The following is a 19815-nucleotide window of genomic DNA, read 5'->3' on the forward strand; positions in this document are numbered from 1 at the left end:
CACTCACAGGACCACCGACGCACGGTCGAAACACACGAGCATGCGCTTGTGCCACGTACACTCTAATACACGGACACCTCAGTATACGTGTACACGAAATAGATATAGATGTGTGTACGTCCGAGGGTCTCACGCGAAAATCCTTGCACACAGACGGTAACGCGCACACAGAACGGAAGCGAGTTTGTGCGAAAATGTAGGGAACCCGGGCGTCGGTGGTTGCGTGGACGTACGTGTGAACACTGCGAGAAACGGGTGATCACGATTCCCAGAGCGGGATTCAATTGAAAGAGTGGTCCGCGAATCTCTCGTGAAGATAAGGAGGCCGGCCATTCACGGAAGAATAGCAGCAGCCTGGTGTGTGCGGACGGTTAGAAAGACATTCGGGAACGAAAGACATCTCGGAGTCCGTCCAGAAGATAATGAACCCACCCCCATCCCCCCTTTTGTACAAGTTACTCGATAAGCGAGAACCGCTTTCTCAGACCTCTTCTTTTTCTTAGCTTCGCCGATCACACCGTGTGAACGAGGAGCTAACGATTTGCTACATGATCGAGTCAACGAGAGGAATTAGGAAATTATCTCTGGACATTGATACTAAACCTATTCAGATTTTTTATTTTACAAGTATTGGAATTATAGAGATGCTTTCATGGTAAATGATTAAATAGATACAGGGTGGTCCATTTATCTTGAGACCGTCAATTATTACGGAAACCAATAGGAATATGAAAAACTGTTTTATATAAAATATTCTGCATACGAAGGGACACATTTAATGGCGCTATGCACATTTCTCCATAATGGCCTTTTAACGCTCAGATGAAGGGCAACTTCATTTTTTCAAATGGAAATCCATATCTTTTATTTTATATATTTTATATATATTATATATGTATATGTATATATTTTATATACATATATTATAAAAATAATAATATTTCGTATTTTTTCCTGAACTTTCCATTTTTTAACGATACCATGATAAATGTTGCAAAGCTTGCATAATGGCATACAACATGTATTGTGAATCTTCATCCAGTAGGCGGCAATAACGCCACCTACGATGCTCAATGTACTACACAGGTATTCCTCTCACCGCTTACTAGATTTTTATGACTTCAGATCAAACTCAGTATTTTTTGTCATTACAAATATTGGGATATTCACCACAATTTGTTTAATAAAACCGTGCACCCTAGGAAAAAATGTTTTATGCGAAATATTATTATTTTTCGATGTAGAATAAGAATATGAAATAAAAAATATGGGTTTCCATTTGAAAAAATGAATTTGCCCTTCATCTGACCCTTAAAGGGCCATTATGGAAAAATGTGCACAGCGCCATTAAATGTGCCCCTTCATATGAAGAATATTTTATAAAAAACCGTTTTTCATATTCCTGCTGGTTCCCGTAATAATTGCCTGTCTCAAAATAAATGGACCACTGTATATGTATTTAAAGCTCGGTAGGTTTAGTGTTAAGGTGAAATGACAGGTCTCAAATTTTCTATTACACATTTTTTCGAAATTATAAAGATTTGTTATAAAGATTTGACACGTGGGTACACAATAAATATAAATCTTCATTTTTCCTAGTAAATTATAAAGACGACAGAAATTCTAATCGATGCATAATGAAAATTGTTTCACACATTTGCAAGAATGACTGTGGAAGAACAAACTAGTTGGCATTCCATATTTGGTCACTTTCCGCTCGTAAATCGGGTTTCCACCTTACCGGAGGAGCATTACCCTCGCGCACGTACAAAATAGACGCAACAGCCGTACGTGCCACGAAACGGCAACACGTTTGTTCTTTCCTGTGTCACTGTACACTGGTTTAAATATTGTGACGGGGCCCCGAGATCTCGGAGGCGAGAGCAGCCGTTCTCGTGAGATCGTCCCGTTCAATGGGCCGAGCACTCGAGATAGCGAGAAAGGAATCCACTGGTGTTGCGGGAAAAGTGGTCCTGAGAAACCGGAGAACCTGCGGTCGTTAAAAAAAAATCAGGGCTCTCGAGAGCCGAGGAAAATGTAATTACGTCGAAGAGTTAAGCGGACGAGTGTACAGTTTCCTGTCGATTTTATGACCGATCGCGAGGCGAGTATGACGCGTGACATCTTCGTAACCCATCCGAGGGATCGTAAAACGCGCACTCGCGGTTCCGATGCACAAACAATCGATACGAGGTCGATCGTAAAAAATCTCGGGCCGTCGATAAATCTCGCGTATCTGTCCAAACACGGTCGGAGCAGCGGCGCGGCGTTGCATCTATTGGGTGAGTGCAGAAGTTCCTGCCCCCAAAAAAATTCACTTTCTCCGTAATACAATCAACAAACTTGGAATTCGTTGACGAATTATCTTGATCGATAAGTGTTATTTAGAAAAAAGTTGTGTTTGCTCAGCGTTACTGTTAAAAATCGGTCGTTTCTTTCTCCGCATCGATGAACTCCTCTCGATAACATAAATCGACTTGGATCAACGCTGGTAATTTTGGTAATCTGACGCGAAGAATGAACCGTTGTGCCAAATTGCAAGAAGGTTCCGAAATCGTGACAGGAACTTCCGCACTCACCCGATAGAAACGACATGGAAACAGTGTAAAACGATGTCTTTCTCTCTCGCCGTCGATTCCGTAATTGCGAATAGGATAAGCGTTTCTCTTTAACCGGCCGCGCGGCGGTAATTTAATCGCCTGCCTCACAGTCGTTACGAGATCGCGGCCGGTTTATGCAAAATTATGCGTCGGTCCTGCTCCAATGAAAATTCGCATACCTACGCACACGTCATGCCGTTCGGTAGGCCGATGCGGCGCAACGTGGTGCAACGGCAACAACGTGGCACCGCGCTAATGCGATAGACGTGTGCCAGGGGTGGGTTCTAGGGGGGTGGGGGCGTGGGAGGGTGCGGTGTGTGTGTCGTGTGTAAGAGGTTTTCCTCCTTCGACGTTGTCGCAACGTCGTCAACTAGAAGTGGCAGCGCGAGGCAGACGAAGACGGAGACGCGAAGCACGGAAGGGAAGCTAAAGAGGGTGGAAAAGAGAAAAAGAAAGAGAGAGAGTGAAAGACAGAGCGAGAGAGGTAGGGTTGGAGGAGAGGAGAGCAGGGAAAGCTTGGACAGAGAGAAAGAGAGAGGGAAAAAAAGAAGGAAATCTGTAGAGCTAATTCGCGTGCGAGATAACGCGGTGGCCGAGTAAGGTTGTGTGTGCTATCGTTGAAATGGTCTCCGTCGAGTCACGGAGGGGGTTGGTCAGGGCAGGGAAAGGCCACTGTCGACTTATGCCAGGGGGTGGTAAGATGATCTTATCGCTTCTCCTTCTCCCTCCCCCTCTGTCCTTCCTCCTTCATTTTTTCCTCCGCTAGCTTTCTCTCCCCCGCCCCGTCCCGCATCTTGCTTCGTTCTTTCTGCGTTTTCTCTTTCTCTCTCTCCCTTTCTGTTTCACTGGGAACGACGACGCCGCGCCGCGGCGACTACTTTTATCCCCTCCTACCCCTGATGACAATATCGCGTGGCCAGCGAGATAACCGCTCGTGTCATTCCTACATCGACTACCTACTTCTCAGTCCGACTAACACCGAGCGGGTTCTCCTAGTGCGATCGGTGTACTCCTCGGTAGGGACACTTTCTCGGTAGGCGCACGAGAGCCCCCGGGACGTACGTACATGGCCCGAGAGCCGATTGTCATCAGGAAAAATCCAGCGCGGCCAGCCGGGCGCTTGGACACCGAGGAAATGAGAATGGAAGTTATTATGTTACAGGAACAGGGGGGAGGCACCTCGACGTTATCGGGGATTCGATTCCCTTTAATACTGGATTCATTAGACTTTTATCAGATGACGCGACCGAAGCCCCCCGACCCCTCTATTCTCCCCTCTCTCTTTCTTTCACTCCTCGCTGTTCAAACTATCTGCCAGCCCGCGAAGTACGTTACATCTAAATTATCCTACGGCCGCGTATTACGCGCACAATGTGCCGGAGCTGTAAAAACCTCGACGAAACTCACGCTTCAGTTATTTTTACATTATTGATAATCTTAGAGGTTTTTGATGCCGTGACGTTCGGTTTTAATATTACTTGTTGCTACGATCAGAAACTAAATGCATTTCCTCTTTTCATAATTTTAAATTAAATTCTTCCGTCTTTACAGCTTTGTATTTGACATAGTCTGAGCATCTGATGTGCTGAACCTTTTGTATTTCACAATTAATAAAGTCATGAAAATTCATTTATGGAAAATAATGGAATAAATTCCCTTGTCCACGAGCAATCTCAACTGCTGGCGTTTTTATACGACAACGTTCATCAGCTGGTTTTACGGCTCGGTAGGTTTAGCGTTAACGATACGTAACCAGAATTTCACAGAGTTTGAAGAAGGTCGAAAATCTGAGTTCTATCTCTACGTTTACACCAGTGGTTGTGTCGCGTCTCTTCAAACTTGCACAAACACGGACCGGCCGCGGAGGGGGTGTGCTCTCCTCTTCGTGCAGGGTCGATGCTTACGTGACCAGCACGCAAAATTTACATGAGAACGTACATTATCGGGCGGTAGGTTTTTTCAGCGAGTCACAGGAGGCGTCAGATCGATTATAATCCCGGAATTCTGGCCCAGTTCAATGGAAGGCGAGTTCGCGAACTGACCAGCGAAAAGTGATGGTAACGTTGACGGGAGTAAAGTGCCGTTGGCGCTCGTTGTTTCTCGGCTAGTGTTGGTGGCCGGTGTTCACAGTGGTGGTGATGGTGGTGGTGGTGGTCGCTGATGGTGGAGGCGGCGGTGGTGGAATGACGTTGCGGGAAATGAGTCTCGTAAAACAATGCTAGACACGCGAACACCTCGGGAAAGTGGCCCCGAGTCCACCTTCCAGCGATCGCGGACTCGCTTCTGAATGCACGTTTCACATCATCTCCACCTTCTGTCCTCGACGTTAATTAATGTCTTATCGATGTATCTCCTCGCGCCGAGTCGGACACGTCGCGTGTCTCGCGCAGCTATCGCATACATTTCGCGGATTAAATATCATCCGCGGATAGAACTCCTTTCTCTTTTCTCGTGATCGTTCCTTCTTCGATCCGCGTCAACGCGATACACGTAGGGGAATACTCTGCAAAAACGAACACCGTGGCCTTAATGTGGGAAGGTTCATGCGTGAACACGCGTGCTGCTCATCTGACACGGTGTTCTCAGTTTATATTGTACTCCTCTGCCAAAGACCCAAGTCTCCTCAGGCCCCGACAAGCCCACCTTACCGAGAACCCGCCAGATGAAAGGGAACTTTTGACTGCAAGTACGGGGAACCTGCTCGAACCTTCGCGAAGTCGCTTTTCGCATGATACGCAACTCTGAATAAATAGTTTCTTTTTATTTGAAAAACAATTTCCTCCAATCTTCCATCTATGGCTCTAGATTGCTGTAACTACGCGTTACATCTGCTAACGAAATTCTATTAGAAAGACCTGTACGCCAATAACTCCGGGAACGCAGTAAACCAGAAAAATTCCAGAAACTCAGAATCCGATACAACGAATACATTAGCGCCACGGCAGGCAAAGTGTTAAATGAGTGAATGGCTGCAGCTAAGGGCAACCCTACCGCAAGACGGACGCGCAGCTAAACGCGCATCATTATGCATCAGTTTTATCGTTATAGCGGCGCAACGGTTTACTGCCTCGTGTGAGGAAACTTTCTAGGAAATCTTGCAGCTCGTTAAACGACACACGTAGTTTCGCCAAAACAGTGGTAACGCGCTAGACTGCGTATTGCCAATCGAATTCGACGCGGACGTAACGCGGCTCCGAGTTCGAGGAACCTTTTTCGCGTAATAAACGGTTTTCCATTCGCGGGAGTTTCGGCTGCAATGGTTTCCGCTCAGTGCATCGCTCTCGCGAGAACGATCGGGAACGCTGTACTGGATCGAATCGAATCCCCGGATTTTTCGTTCCGCGTATCGATGAGAACAAGACCGGTGTGTATTCGACACGGCTCCTTTTCAGCTTCGAACGCATACACAGACGCGACGCGACACGTCCCGACGAGACGAGGAGGCGGGTCGCGCGCGCTTGGATCCAGGCAAATCGCCCGGCTCGCCGGTGCGACGTGTCAGCCGCATTCAGGCGCATTCTCGGATACCTGTCTCGTGTCTGACTCGACGCAGAAGCACAACCAGCCGATTGGCAATCGCGAGAGGTTCTATCACACTCTTCTGTGATTCGCCGTCTCGCGGATCGCGAGCTACCGACCAATCGGGGCCGAGGCTCGCACATTCTATGATCGCGAATCAACGGCACTCTCCCAGCGAGACACCCATCTGAAGGTGGAATCCTTAGACCAGGCCTGGCCACCCCAAATGGTTACACGCGGGCCACTTTGATGACGCGTAACGTTACAGCGGGCCGCACTTTAGGTAAACATGCTTTTAAAAAATGTAATACATATACAAAATGAATAAAACTTTATTGTTATACTATGATGAAATATAATTAACTCTCGAGTCTTAATTAATGAGATATTTGTTTATCCTTTCTTTCAGTGAATTTTTATAAATCTATATTTATGTTCGACGTTGCACATCTTTTGTTAGCTGGTTTTCTAAATTGGCATCAGTTAATGAAGCACGTGATGAACTCTTTGTAAATTTGATCGTCGGAAAAAATGTTTCAACTGTCTCGTTAGATGCAATATATTTAACCCTATTATCTTAGTCCAACTCTTCGAATTTTCAGAGCGGTACAGTGTTTAGTAAATATTCAACAAATGTTTACAACTCGTTGTTCTCTCGGATGTAATATAAGTATTGTAAAAATTAATTTTTTATGTGGATGAAAAAATTTGTTTCGTTTCATTGTTGCGCTGTAACTCAATTATATCAAAGATATCAAATATAGAACTGGAGTTCGTAGTTGCACTTGCGCATTATAACAATGACACTTCATTTATCTAATATTTTTTGTATACATACAACGAGAAACAAAAGTTTCAATAGAAATATAAACTCGCCCGGCGGGCCGCGTGTTGGACAGGCCTGCCTTAGACCGTATACATTAGGGTGGACCTTATTTTTCTAACTAAATTATTTTACTAACGATTTATCTTTACACAGCACCTTTTTGGATTTGTCTCAGTAGCTGCTATTGTTTTAAAAAATTATTATTATTATTATGTTTCACCAATCCGATCATCTTGGAACTTCTGCATATATTAGATACGTAACAGGACATTGTTCTTGAATTTTTTGGAAGTGGTCACTCGAAGGGTTGCTTGCAATCCCCAACCCAAAGAATTAAATGACTTTTTTCTACCCTTAATAATTTCATCACACTTGTGAAAAAAATATATGATATGAAGGAGGTAAGTTCGAGTATTTTCGTATTCTTTTAATCTGAATATCTTAATTAACAACCGAGAAAAAAAATGATACAGTTAAGCGTATTTACCCTCATATCATTCTTATATGAAGGATTAGCGACTTAAAATTTGGGGGTTATCATTCAACCTAAAACCATTGTTTTCCACACAATATCAATAAAAATTGTGGGTGGGGCCGCTGGACCATGCTTATCCTGCTAGACCCAATTTGGGCACGCACCCCTCCAATATTGTTCCATTTTATGAAAAAATGATATATTCAAAGTTTTAGATCAATCGGACGTCGGGAAGATTAGATTGACAAGATTAGTCCTCTCCATTCCTATAAAATTTCATGTTTTTCGCAACTACAACGTCAATGTGGCATGTCTTCCCCTTATCCGATCAACTTCATCTTTTGCAGGAATTATTTTCTTACCCAATGTCACAATTTTAGGGGGAGGCGTGAAAAAAATCTCGTAAAAAAAATTTTACCAGGTACAATAAGGAGTATAACTGATTCCTCACACTTTAAATCAGAACAACTTTTTCATGAATGGACCAAACAACTTCAATTTCTCTGTAAGGCTAGAAGAATTAGTTTAGTAAATGATGTGTAAAAAATATTTCATAGACCCGACATAGATGCAGGACATGCATAGAACGCAGTGTTCCATCGTACAAGAACATGAAGAACATCCAGCGAGCCAGAAGTTGAGGGAGGAAAGGGCATAAGTCCTGATTTTTTTTAGTGGGTATTGGGGAAACCGAAGACCTGTTTCCTTAAGCTAAAAAAAAAGGACGCAGGGTTCCAAGATAACGAAATATCTGTAGCCCGCAAATGACGTCACAAGATTATTCAAAATGGTAGATAGCGATATAAAAGCGATATAAAAACACGAGATTAGAACTATACAAGGTATACAAAATTGGGACAGGCCGATACCTGACACGATGAATGTCCAATTAGATGATTAATTGCGCGATTGGATATCGCATAGGGAACTACTGCGAATCGACGGAGCTCTCCGAGCAAGACACCGGTGTTTACCGAGAGAACAATCGTTGCGTCGGAAAGGAATCGCGATAGCTGGCACGATGAATGCCCAATTGAATGATTAATCGCACGATTGACCAGCGTGGCCAACAATGGCTGGCTTATCAGCCGCGCGTGCTTGCGGATGGCAACACGCTGCACCGTGAAGCCTAAGTTACACTTGACCATAGACGATTTTCGCTAATCGTGCGCAATCCTGCTTTGTCGAGGAGCACGTGCTGTGCAGCCTCTTTTCTGTTTCGCATCTGCACCTGTTTGGGAATAGTATGTGGAATAGCGTTTCAATAATGATTCCTGAAGGCGTTATAAGACTACTGCTCGAGACAGCTTGGAGTTAGGGTTGCCAACCCTACCGAGATTTTCTTTAAGCATCCGGATTTTTCGATGTTGTTCAAATTTGAATATGTTGTAGTTTTTAGTGACCTATGAACGAATCTCAAAAGATTTTTCGATGTCTTAAAAAATGTTAAATTTACAAATATGTAAAAAAAGTGTCACTCTTTTCTCATTAAATTATAAAACTAGATGAAACTGAATTTTCCGGAGCTTATACTGATAACATAAGAGTCTGTACTAAAAATGTCATTTGAAAAAAATATTTCTTTCACCACTGTTTCCAAAGAAATCCTCAACGATTTTGAAGTTTCAGTCGATTCCCGCAAAATTTGCAAAGACGCATTCGCGGGGAAATTGCACGAGGAATAATTTCACGGTGAAGTTTCGATTGTTCACCGTTACAGCAGCGACTGGATTCCGAGGGATCCAGCGAGGTCTCGATGCGTTCGTTGGTCCGCCGCGGCTGATTGGCCGCGTTTGTTTCGCAGGGCCGGCCTGATTGCATTCCACCGGAAACGGCAAACAAATGACAAACACACCGGAGGCCGGGATCGTTAATTGGCGGAGGCGAAAGCGCGAGAAGAAAAGAGTCAAGGGAAGACTTGCGGAATTATTGCTGCATCGAAAACTAGGGGGAAAAGGAGTGGAGGCAGGAAGAAAAGGGTGAAGAGGAAAACCCGAAGAAGGAGTCGGAGACGATTGTTCGTACTTTCTGTTATCGGATTTGCATGGCCGCGTGCAGTTATTCGAGAGGGCATTGTTGGCATTTTAATTCACACGGCTCGAATCGATCACGTCCGGTCGTCCAATAACCGTTCGTCGTACTTCCACGAGCATGGCGTCACTCTAACGTCAAGACTTCCCGATTCTCGTATCTTCCTTTTCGGAAAAATCGTAGACGGACTTCCGTCGCTAATTAGTAAGCAAAATTCAGAGAGAACGGTCGCGTGACAGTCGAACAAGCGATACATTTTCTGATCATGGATCCACTTGTTAATTCTGCAAGAACATTTCTGTTTAAGAAAATCACTTTCTTGTACGCGCAGCATGTCCTTCGTGTACGTTATAAATACCTTCCGCGGTGTCTTTAATTCCATTGCTATTTTCAGATTGATGCAGCATGCGAGGTTGTAAAGAAATTTCGTTGGCATTCGTCCTTTATGACTTGTTTTAAATAACGTTCTCCGAATGCACATTTTAGCCTGTGCACGTCATCGCGCGTCAGATTGCGTTTGGACGAGCACAAGCGTCTTTATGTTACGGGAAATTATTGAAATATTTCAGGAAGGATTCCAGAAGGATTGGAGCAAAACGAGATCTAGGAGACAGAGGTATCTTATTATATCGAGGACGAAGACGCTTTTAATTGAGACTGTCCGGGGGTGGAAACCCTGTGGAAGGTACACGACGACGAAGACGAAGAAGAGGTGGGATCGGAGGTAGCAGGAGTCTCCCGCAAGACGAGAATGGACTGACCTACCTTAGGATCATCCGATCTATTCAGGCTCCTTATTCAATCGTACCCTCTCTCAGGATGCGAGACAAAAGCACCGATGAAACAGAACCTCTGGCTCTCGCTCCACGGCACTCTGTGCGTATGTTTCTTTGGCTTTGTCTCCTCTCGGATACGACTTCCGGTGCCGCGGCTAGACGCAGAGCCCTCAATGGGATGATGCGCCTTTGAAACTCGTTGTAGGTGGATTCCGCGATTATTCCTGCGGTTTGTCCCGACGATCGTCCTTCTACCCCTCCGATCTGCTTCCTATCAGTTTCGACTAAATTTCCTGTCCGTGTGTTCCCCGGACTTGCACACCACAATGGCCGACCCGCGTCGAGAAACAGCGGCTCGATATTGTCTGACGGATCCGGGGAAATTGATAGCGAACGCGCCCCCGCGCGGCTTCGCCGTTCAATGCCTAACGGAAAAACTTTTTTCCTTTTCCACCACCCTCCCGACCGATTTCATTTCGAACGGAATGCCGGTCTCGTCGTTCGCGATTCTCACGAGACGCTGGAACTTGCGTTCGGCGAGATCCACTATCGTTATCTAGTGGTCATCAATGAATAAATAATTTTTTAAAAGATCCACTATCAAAAGCGTGACAGTAGCAAATTTTTATTTCGAAATCACCGAAGCCAGCGAAGCTCGAGTTTGTAGACGCTAGAAATTGTGTTCGGCAAGATCCACCATCAAAAGTGTGTCAGTAGTAAATTTTCATTTCGGTATCGCGGTCTCGTCGTTCGCAATTCTCACGTTCCACCGAAGTTCGAGTTAAGTGCGACGCCGAAGGAGTATCGTGGACACTGGATTTTTATTTCGGAGTCGGCCTCGTCGTTTGGCGATTCTCACGAGCCGCTGTAAGTTGCGTTTGGCGCGATCCGCCATGCCAAAAGCGCGTCGTGAGCACTCAATTGTCCTCGTACAGCAGCCCCGAGTCCTCTCTCTTTTTCCCGGCCGAGACGAGTCCGTTCTCGACGGGGATGGAGGGTGAGCTCTTGGATGGATGGTCGTCCATTGTTTCGTCGACTCGTGAGTCAAGCGTTAACGGATTTTGTCTTACAGATTACTAGATCCCTTCAAAGTACCCGTCGTCGTCCTCGTTGTCGGACCGTGGGAAGCGAGCTTTATTAGAAATCGCGATACAAATCGTACTACCCGATTCACGAGCCCGATCAACGAGGGCGCTGCTCTGCACATGTTCCGAACGATCTTTGTTGCGATCTCCGGGCTGTATTTGTTCTTGCAATTTCAATTTTGCTCTGAATTTTCTGATTTAAATGCTCACACGAAAACTATGCACAATAGACAGTCTATGTTTTATGGAAAAGTACGTATCATAAACGTATGATCGATTCATTCTGATTCCTTCCAAAGTTGTGTTGTTGACCTGATATTAACTATATCGGATTACGAATGTCTCAATACCAGCACCAACGGGGTCTACGAGCTTAAACAATGCCTCTCCTCGACCAACTCTACATTGTTGAACTAAGAACATTTTAAACAAACGCTAATCTGTCCACTTTCGCTGTAAGCAATTCCGCAGCAGCGCCACTTGCTCTCGCGTGCTTATTGCATTAAGTTGAAAGCTCTGTTTCTAGAAAAATCCCGGAACGGAATCCCGAGAAAAGCTTGCTAATCAAGGGCTAATTTAGTATACAACTGGTACAACAATTCCGGAGGCTGGCTGTCGAGAATGTAGGGCAAGTAGAAGACAGATGCCAGTTTGGTCCCTTTAAAGTGCGGTATCAATGTCGACGGGCATTGTTCTCCGGAGAGACATTGGTCGATCGCGCAACGGTTCTCTCCACCGATTTGCCTATCGTCCCATCCGTGAATCGTCGGCGCGGCGTCATTCACCGATATAACAATAAATTAACGTTGGCTGGTTGCGTCGGCCGAATCTTTTGTCCGCGAAGCGATTCCGCATTGTTAACCGGCAAACAATGGGAGATCGATCCGCGTTCTTGTCGGCCGCGGCGTTCTCCGGTCCGCGCGGAAGTATTGAAAATGTTGCCCTTTCACGATCGAAATTCGTGTGAACGCACTTTTTTAATCACGCATCGGCGAAACCGATCCTCAGAATTACAGTAGTGCTTGGTTCAATTTAAACGAGTAACCCCCCACTCTTCCCCCATCGTTCGTTCGGCGAAGCTACAGTATAGTTCTTGTACTTGCGGAGTACAATTGATTGTTGCTCGTAAACGAAACTCCAGGCAAGGAGCTATCCAATCAGTCGCATAAGATTTCCCACCTATGTATATTTAACTCGTTACATTTAATATTTGACCAGACGATAGTTCTCGTTAAAAGAACGCATAATCGAAAAGTAGCCGAATTAACAAGGGACAGTTTTAAAAATAAGTGAAGTCCACAATCTCACAGGTTACTTAAAGATTGTTAAATTAATTTTATACATTCTTTGTGACCTCAAGTCATAGTGTGCAAGATAATAATCGTAGAATCCGTGATTTTATTCTGCTGAGTTGATTGAAGATTTCGAGAAAGGAAATACGTTGCATTTAATAGAATATTTGAACAACGATGGTAAGGCGAAACAAAGATGGCTTCATAATTTTATAAACTTTTATGAGAGCCTACTGTACTTCGGTAAACAAAAAAATGAATACAGTGCAAAGAGAGCGGACTAGGAAGATGTGCTGCTCGGGGGAATGTAATTGTTCGTTGCCGAACTGATGTAAATTTAACCGGGCGGTGAAATTCCAGTTGCGAAACGCGTGCGGACATGGTGACTGCGAGAATGGGCGGGACTTTCGAAAGCAGATAACCGAGAGGTGGCGGCGGGAGGACGAGCACGGTGACTAGACAATACAGGAAAGAAGAAATGATATCGACGCAGCGAGTGCGCCAGCGCGAGAACCGCCTACCACTCTTTCCGTGTCACCACGAAGACATGGACGATGTCACGAGCGATGACACGCGATTACGTTATCGGCGACAGGCCGCAACGACGACCAACCAGATCCTCGCCCGAACCGTCTTCCATGCTGGAAACTTCCAAAGAACTCGCTCAACTTTTGTTACCCCTCTTCGATTGGCATCGGTATTCGCGGCGGAGCCCATTGGGCGATCGCGAAGTACGGTGAACGAAAGTTGGAACGCGTGTCCGTGTGTACGTGCGTTTCAGCGTTCGGCATTAGCCGGTCACGCAAACTGTTTAGGAAAATATAAAGACTGTCGAACCGCCGACGGTATCGCCAGCGACGATCGCGAACGGCGAAGACACGAGAGTACGTTTTAAAAGGCAATCTCGGAAACGAGTTTTATACAGCCTTATTCCACGTTTTTACAGCCGCCGGGTTAATTTCGCGGGAGAGCCTCGAACGTCTTTCGTTTTATTAGAGCGATTTCCAGACGCGCAGCGAATCGGCGTCTGTTTCGAATCGTCTGCACAGTCTTCGGAAGGTAGTAATACCTCCGGGTGTTAATCTATCCGAACAATCGAGGGAAATGAAAAAGTGTTTGGAAATTGCAGTAAAACGGTTGACAATTTCTCCGTTGTTCATTCTAATTATTGCGTACGCGGTGTGGCGCGAATTCATTACTACGGAGTACATATTACGGAGCTTTCCTTTGAAATTTTAATGAAAGTAGCACGCGGACCTCAGTTTTGCGGAGGACTCGAGCACTTGGATAGAGAAAAGGAAGATGCGTGGCGGCTGGTACTCACCCTGTGCCAATCTTCTAGCCACCGGCTTGGATCTCATCGCTGGACGACGGGTGGCAAATTCGAAAACAAAACACTTATCGCAAGAACGCAGCTGTCAGTCCTCCGAGCCATGCGAGTTTATGCACGATCGTTTTATCCTCTCGATGATTTCACTGTGTGTCTGCCACCCCCTACCCCCTTTGGTTGGAACCGATCCCGATCAAAGGCTCGCGCGACCAGGTTCTTCCGGGCCCGTCTTTTCTGTTCACTCGGATCAACGGGAAGACGAGAGGAGCCTGTCCTCGAGCGACACTGACGATGAGGAGGGCACGCGGAAAGAGTCCATATTCCGACACGCGCGGGTTCCTCCGGCACACCGGGTGTACCCTGGTTCCTCCGTAATCCGACGGCACCGTCGGCCCGTCCAACTGGGATCCTGACGTGCGGGATCTGTCCTCCGACAGTGGAGGCTTCTCCTGTCCTCCGCGTCTCCTCCTTCTCCGCCACCTTGTCCTCCACCCTCGCAGCTCTCTCCCTCTCCTCCTTTTCCACTCCCTCCAACCTCTCTCTTTTCCTCTCTTCCTCTCTCCTTCACCCTTTCTCGCCCTCTCCACCCTCTCTCCGCGCTCGAACCGAACTGCTGTCTCTGTCTCTCTCTCCGTCCCACCGTTTGCTCCGCCGCCAACTCTGCCGGTTACACCACCGCTTCTTCCACCCCCTTCTTTCTCCTCTTTCTCCTCTTCGCTGTTGCTTCGTGTTACTCTACTACTACGACTACTTCGCCTCCACCTCCGCCATCTCCACCTTCTCTGCCTCTTGGCCTTCCCCACCTGCGGAGTCGACCTGGTGGCTTCCCCACCACCTAGGCGATCCGACTCCGCTGTCCACCAATGATCAGCCGCTGTCTCTCCGCCGCGTTCCTCTCTTCCTACGAGAGCGCAACCTCTCGTTTCTTCTCTCCCGGGCTCCTCTCCTATCCAAGCCTCCGTCACCTACCAGGCTACACTCGCGAGTCCTGTCCTCACACTACCATCCCCACAGAGACGAGCCTCGTATCTTTACGGAGCTCCCATCGATAAACACGCTCCACGAATCGAAAGGACACGATTCGCGGGTGATTATCAATGTGCTTCTTTAGACCTCTAAAACAACTCCTCGATTGTTCAGAGTTTGATGGTGTTCAGATTACACGAGCTTCAATCGACGAACACGTTCGATTAGGGGATGATTATCGACGTGGCTCAACGTTACTGGAGCTAAGACCTTCTAAATTATTTTTTGATCGATCTTTTGACGATGATATTCAGATTACACTGAGTGCAAACCTCCCTTTCAATGAAGATATGACTTTGGCGGCTCATCAAGCTCCAATCGATAGACACGTTCGACGACCGAAAGAGTACACTGCCAAATCTCCTAAATTTCTTTTCAATTCTGAAAAGATTGACGATTTTCTGTGCGATGATAAACTCTTGATTCTTTATCGAGCAATGGGCACGTTCGACGATGGAAGGAGAGAATGATTAGACGATGATTACCAATGTGGTTTACAGCTACCAGGCGCCGGACGTCCAAAACAATATTTCCATCTGCAGAGTTTATTCTTTAGATTACACTCGCGAATTGTATTTGATCCCTCCTCCCAACGAAGATAACCCAACGATGGTTTATCAATCTTCAACGTCACGTTCGAGAAAGAGAATACAATAGAATGATTACGATTTTAGGCGGCAAACCACCCAAACAGCTTCCAACCGTGCAACATTTGGCGTTGTTTAGACTGAATTATGAGCGATAAGGAGAATTCATGCACAGCAGTTCTACTTTTTAATAACAACCTCCACGTGGTGGACCTTCTCTGGTTTGTCGATCGCGGTCGCAGCTTCTCTTTCGATTTTACTTTTCGTATTGAATTACATAGATTTCAGAGGCTCCGTTGTTGCAGGCGATATAAACAGTCGTCGATTTCGGTACTCCGTAGTCGATAGTCGTCTAGCAGCTGCTCCCGATTTCAATTTCGACTACGTCTGCTGGAACGGACATCGCCGTCTCAGTGCAAGGAACAGGTGTTCACCAGCGTTCGATCTCTTTCGCTGACGGGGCAGATCACTGATTCACAACATTGTCCGTTTGCGTCTGGCTTTTATCGCCCCTTGTTGCTGACGTGTAGTCTGTACCGGCTCGATAAGAGGTATCTAACGTGCGCACTGATTACGAACATTCTCGGCCGTTTCTCAAGTTCAACTAACTGATTCTTCTACGCTGTTATGCAACGTTCGGATCATCAAGATTTAATCAGCCGCCGTTGCTTCAACGAACCTGCACTCGCTCCTTGGAATCGTTCGTTATTCGGAATCGAGGGAGCCACGTTGCCGAAAACACGTGGCGACGAATTGGTCCCCGGATCGATAACTCGATCGACGCGGGGGCGGCGAGACTTTCCGCGAACGCTGCACTCGTCGCGCCCTTTCTGCAGCTCCCGGGGATCGATCGAGTGACTCGATCAATTACGCGGAATCTCTCTGGATCCCGCAAGATCTTGGCCGGATCTGTAAACGCGTAAAACGACGATCGTCCCGGTGACGGACGACGAAGAGGAACGCGACACGTTCGCGGGAAAAATGGAAATCGCCGATGGAAATACGAGCCGGATCCCGGCGCGTCGACTTCGAGGCTTGGCTGGCAACTCGCTTCGCGCCGACACTTCGACTTTGCATTTCTGGGTGCGTTCGCTCGACTAGGCGCCCCTCTTCTCCGTCTTCGTCGCACCTGAACGCGACCTCCGACCCCACGGATGGTGGTTCGCCGTGGAACGCGCCCGCGCACCCTTCCCAGCGCAGCTCCGCCCTGCTCCTTCGCCCTTTCGAAGCCGGGATCGGCACCTATTCTCCCCCGATCTTTTTTCGCCTCTTTCCTTCGCATCCCCTGCGTTACCGAACAACGCGGAACACGCTGAACGACGAAACGAGACCGAGCGAGATGAAACCCATTGGAATTCGCAGAGTCTAGGATTCTTGCGTTACAGGGCTCCGTGGAATTATGTCACCAACGTTTCGCAAGACAATTGACAATGCAACTTGTGACTGTTCGGACGAAAGGGACGATAAGACGTAGCGCGTGTGGCGGCCTTTACTGTATACGACGTCACAGAAGTTGCAATAATTACTTGATGATTTAGACTTTTAGATATTTTCCCTAGATTTCTTCGAATTCTAGAAAGCGAACAATTATGCATAAGAACACATCGCACCGAATTATGTGACCCTCCGTGATCAGTTTTGAGATTAAATGAGGAATACTGTATTGTCAGATCGATGATCGTTCGGACGATCGAGAATCGACGTTTCTTTTCTCCGCGTGGAAGAGGCCCGCCGGTCAACTTTCGCCGGAGTGGAATAGTTCGAACGGGCACTCGGCGGCGGTACGATTATACGAACGCGTACGCGCGAGTCGAGTCGGGCCAGGCCGGGCTGGGTCGTTCGGATCGCGAGTAGCCATCGGTTTAATGAGAACTACGTGCGACTCGGCCGATCCGCTTATTGGCGACGGCTCGCTCGGAAATCTCGGGTCTCGAACCGACCCGTTCGTGACACACGAGCCGCGCGCAGGCTGCGGAAATATTACGGGCGTATCGCGCGCGCCCGGAGCCGCTCGCCAATATGGTCCAGCGTTTATTTTCATCTCGGGAAATCGTGAAAGACTGCGCCCGTGTTACTCCGGCCCCCTGGAATGTATAATATAAAATCCCGCGGAAATTTATATCGCCGCGTTGAGCGTTCGCCTCGGTTTCGTACCTCTTTGTTCATCCGACCAGTAAGCGCGGCGGGGACCTTTAATAACGATTCCTCGGGGCTAATGCGAACGGCCGGAGGAGATTGCCGGGACTCGTTTGAATTCTCGGTGGACGCGCGTTCTTTGTGCGAATCAGCCGAATCGCGTCCGAAGCCAACTACCGGGGAACAAGCGCGTAAACTCTTTCCCTTTGCCCGGCGATCTCTGGCCCTTTATTTCCGTCGCCGACCGAGAAGACCGGTGCTCTCCGCACACTTTCATATGGGTCCCGGCGGCGCGACGCGGAGCGGCGGCGTTCCATTTCGTCCTCCTCTATTTTTTCTCCTCCCTCTTTCTCTGCCTTCTCGTTCCCCAAGAGTCACCTTCCTCCGCGTTTTCTTTCTTCCCTCCTCCACCCGCCGCTCTCCTAGCCACGTTCCTCCTCCTTCGTTTGCTTTCTGCGACGCCTCCTTCTTCCGCGAGACTTTCTTTGTTTCCCCGGTGCACGTGCTCCACCCGCGCGTTTCTACACGCATAAAAACGCGAGCGAGTTGAGCCGAGGCGAGAAAGAAGGAAGGAGCAGCCGGAGGAGAGAGCAACAGCCAGCCGAAGGATACGCGCGACTCCATAATGCATCCATGTTTAAATGGATATAGTATTTCGTGTGGGGGGTGCGTGCTCGCACCGACGCCGCTGTGTTGGACTGCGTTGAGCTGTGTTCAGCTCTGCGTTCAGCTCTGCGTTCGAGGCTCGACAACGAGCCGGGCAGGTGTTGTGCACCGTGCTCGTGTCGGTGAGGGTCAAACGTGAGCACCGGTGAGGGTGGTAACCCGGAGGCATGTACGCGTACGCGTATCTGCGCCGAGGCGAACGTGCACACGTTCCCCGGCACAAATTGAATACGTGCCTGTCAGTGGCGTAGAAGCCGACACGAGTTTCTCTTGTCGCGTGGACAGATTTCCGAAGTGCAACAGTTCTTTACGACGATGCGCGGGCCAACGGCTCTGATATGAACGCGATAGACTGTTTTATCCTACAGGATTTATTTCACTAGTCTTGTCTCTCGATGGGGAGGTTCCAGAAACGAGCGGAAATGAAACTGGACAGTCTGTCTATTGAGTTGTTGGGTTCCTCAGGTGTCTCAGAATGCGACTATAATCAATAGACACAGGTTTCATGCATTTTTGACAAGATTGAGTAGGTGCAATTTGAAACAGGAAACCATCAGGGGAATTGAAAGATACTGTTATATTACTTTTGTAAGAATGTTTATACCACCGTTTAGATGACTTGAGTGTTTCATATGTTTATTTGTTATATGTATATAATTTTATTGATTTATGCTGTTATATATAATTTTATTGATTTATGCGTTGCGTTAGTGCTTTTGTTAACAAATGTATGTTACGTTCAGATTTTGTTAAATAAACAGTTCCCTGCGAGCGAGCAACAAATTACGACGTGTCGTGTCGAGTCTCCGAGCCTCCTTACACTTTCAATGTATTAAACATATTATAAATCAAGCGCGAGGTACATACAAATCAAATCACTATCACAAACGTTCCAGCCAACTGAAGATTACGACGCTTCAGAGAGAGAGAATGGTGTTCACAATACGTGCACATAATTCACAACGCTCCCACGTGAACAATAAAATAGCAGACCCGCGTTAGCAGATAGAGTGTGCGTGAAGAATGTTTCGAGAAACGATCGAACGTGGCTGGCGAACAGATGCTTCGGGGAATAAACAAGCAAAAATATGTGTCGTTTAATATCGGAGGGAAAGCAATCTCTCCGGAGTGGTTGTACAGGCTACTCGAGATCTCGAAATCTATAAAGAGATGGAGGAAGTAGATTTGGCCACTTCTGACCGAAAGGAGAGAGAGATTCGGACGGGGAGTAGAGGGACGCAGGAAAGTGCCGCTAACGGATGACGTATATTAGGGATACTCTGGTCGAGTAAGGCACCCGAGGATCCCTGGGACCCTCCCTGTCCTTTCGCTGGCTATAAAAACCACTCGCCTTCCTTCTCGACCCTTAGCTAAAAGGCCAATCCGCCCTACCACCCTTATCGATCCACGAGGAACGAGCGTTCGGTTACTCTTTGGCTTGTGGACTGGACTTCTTGCGAGCGACC

General features: G+C 47.2%; 1 protein-coding gene across 1 annotated transcript in view; it reads right to left on the bottom strand.

The window, feature by feature from the left end:
* LOC143214177 (transcription factor hamlet) overlaps positions 1-16715 on the bottom strand; it is a 92575-nt gene extending 75860 nt beyond the window's left edge. The window contains exon 1 of the mRNA XM_076434911.1: positions 13929-16715. Coding sequence (XP_076291026.1) covers positions 13929-13965 — 37 coding nt within the window. The 5' untranslated portion in view covers positions 13966-16715. The remainder of the gene's footprint in view (positions 1-13928) is intronic.
* Positions 16716-19815: the final 3100 nt, after the last annotated feature.

The sequence above is a fragment of the Lasioglossum baleicum genome, chromosome 1, assembly GCF_051020765.1.
Source record: "Lasioglossum baleicum chromosome 1, iyLasBale1, whole genome shotgun sequence".
Taxonomy (NCBI): Eukaryota; Metazoa; Arthropoda; class Insecta; order Hymenoptera; family Halictidae; genus Lasioglossum; species Lasioglossum baleicum.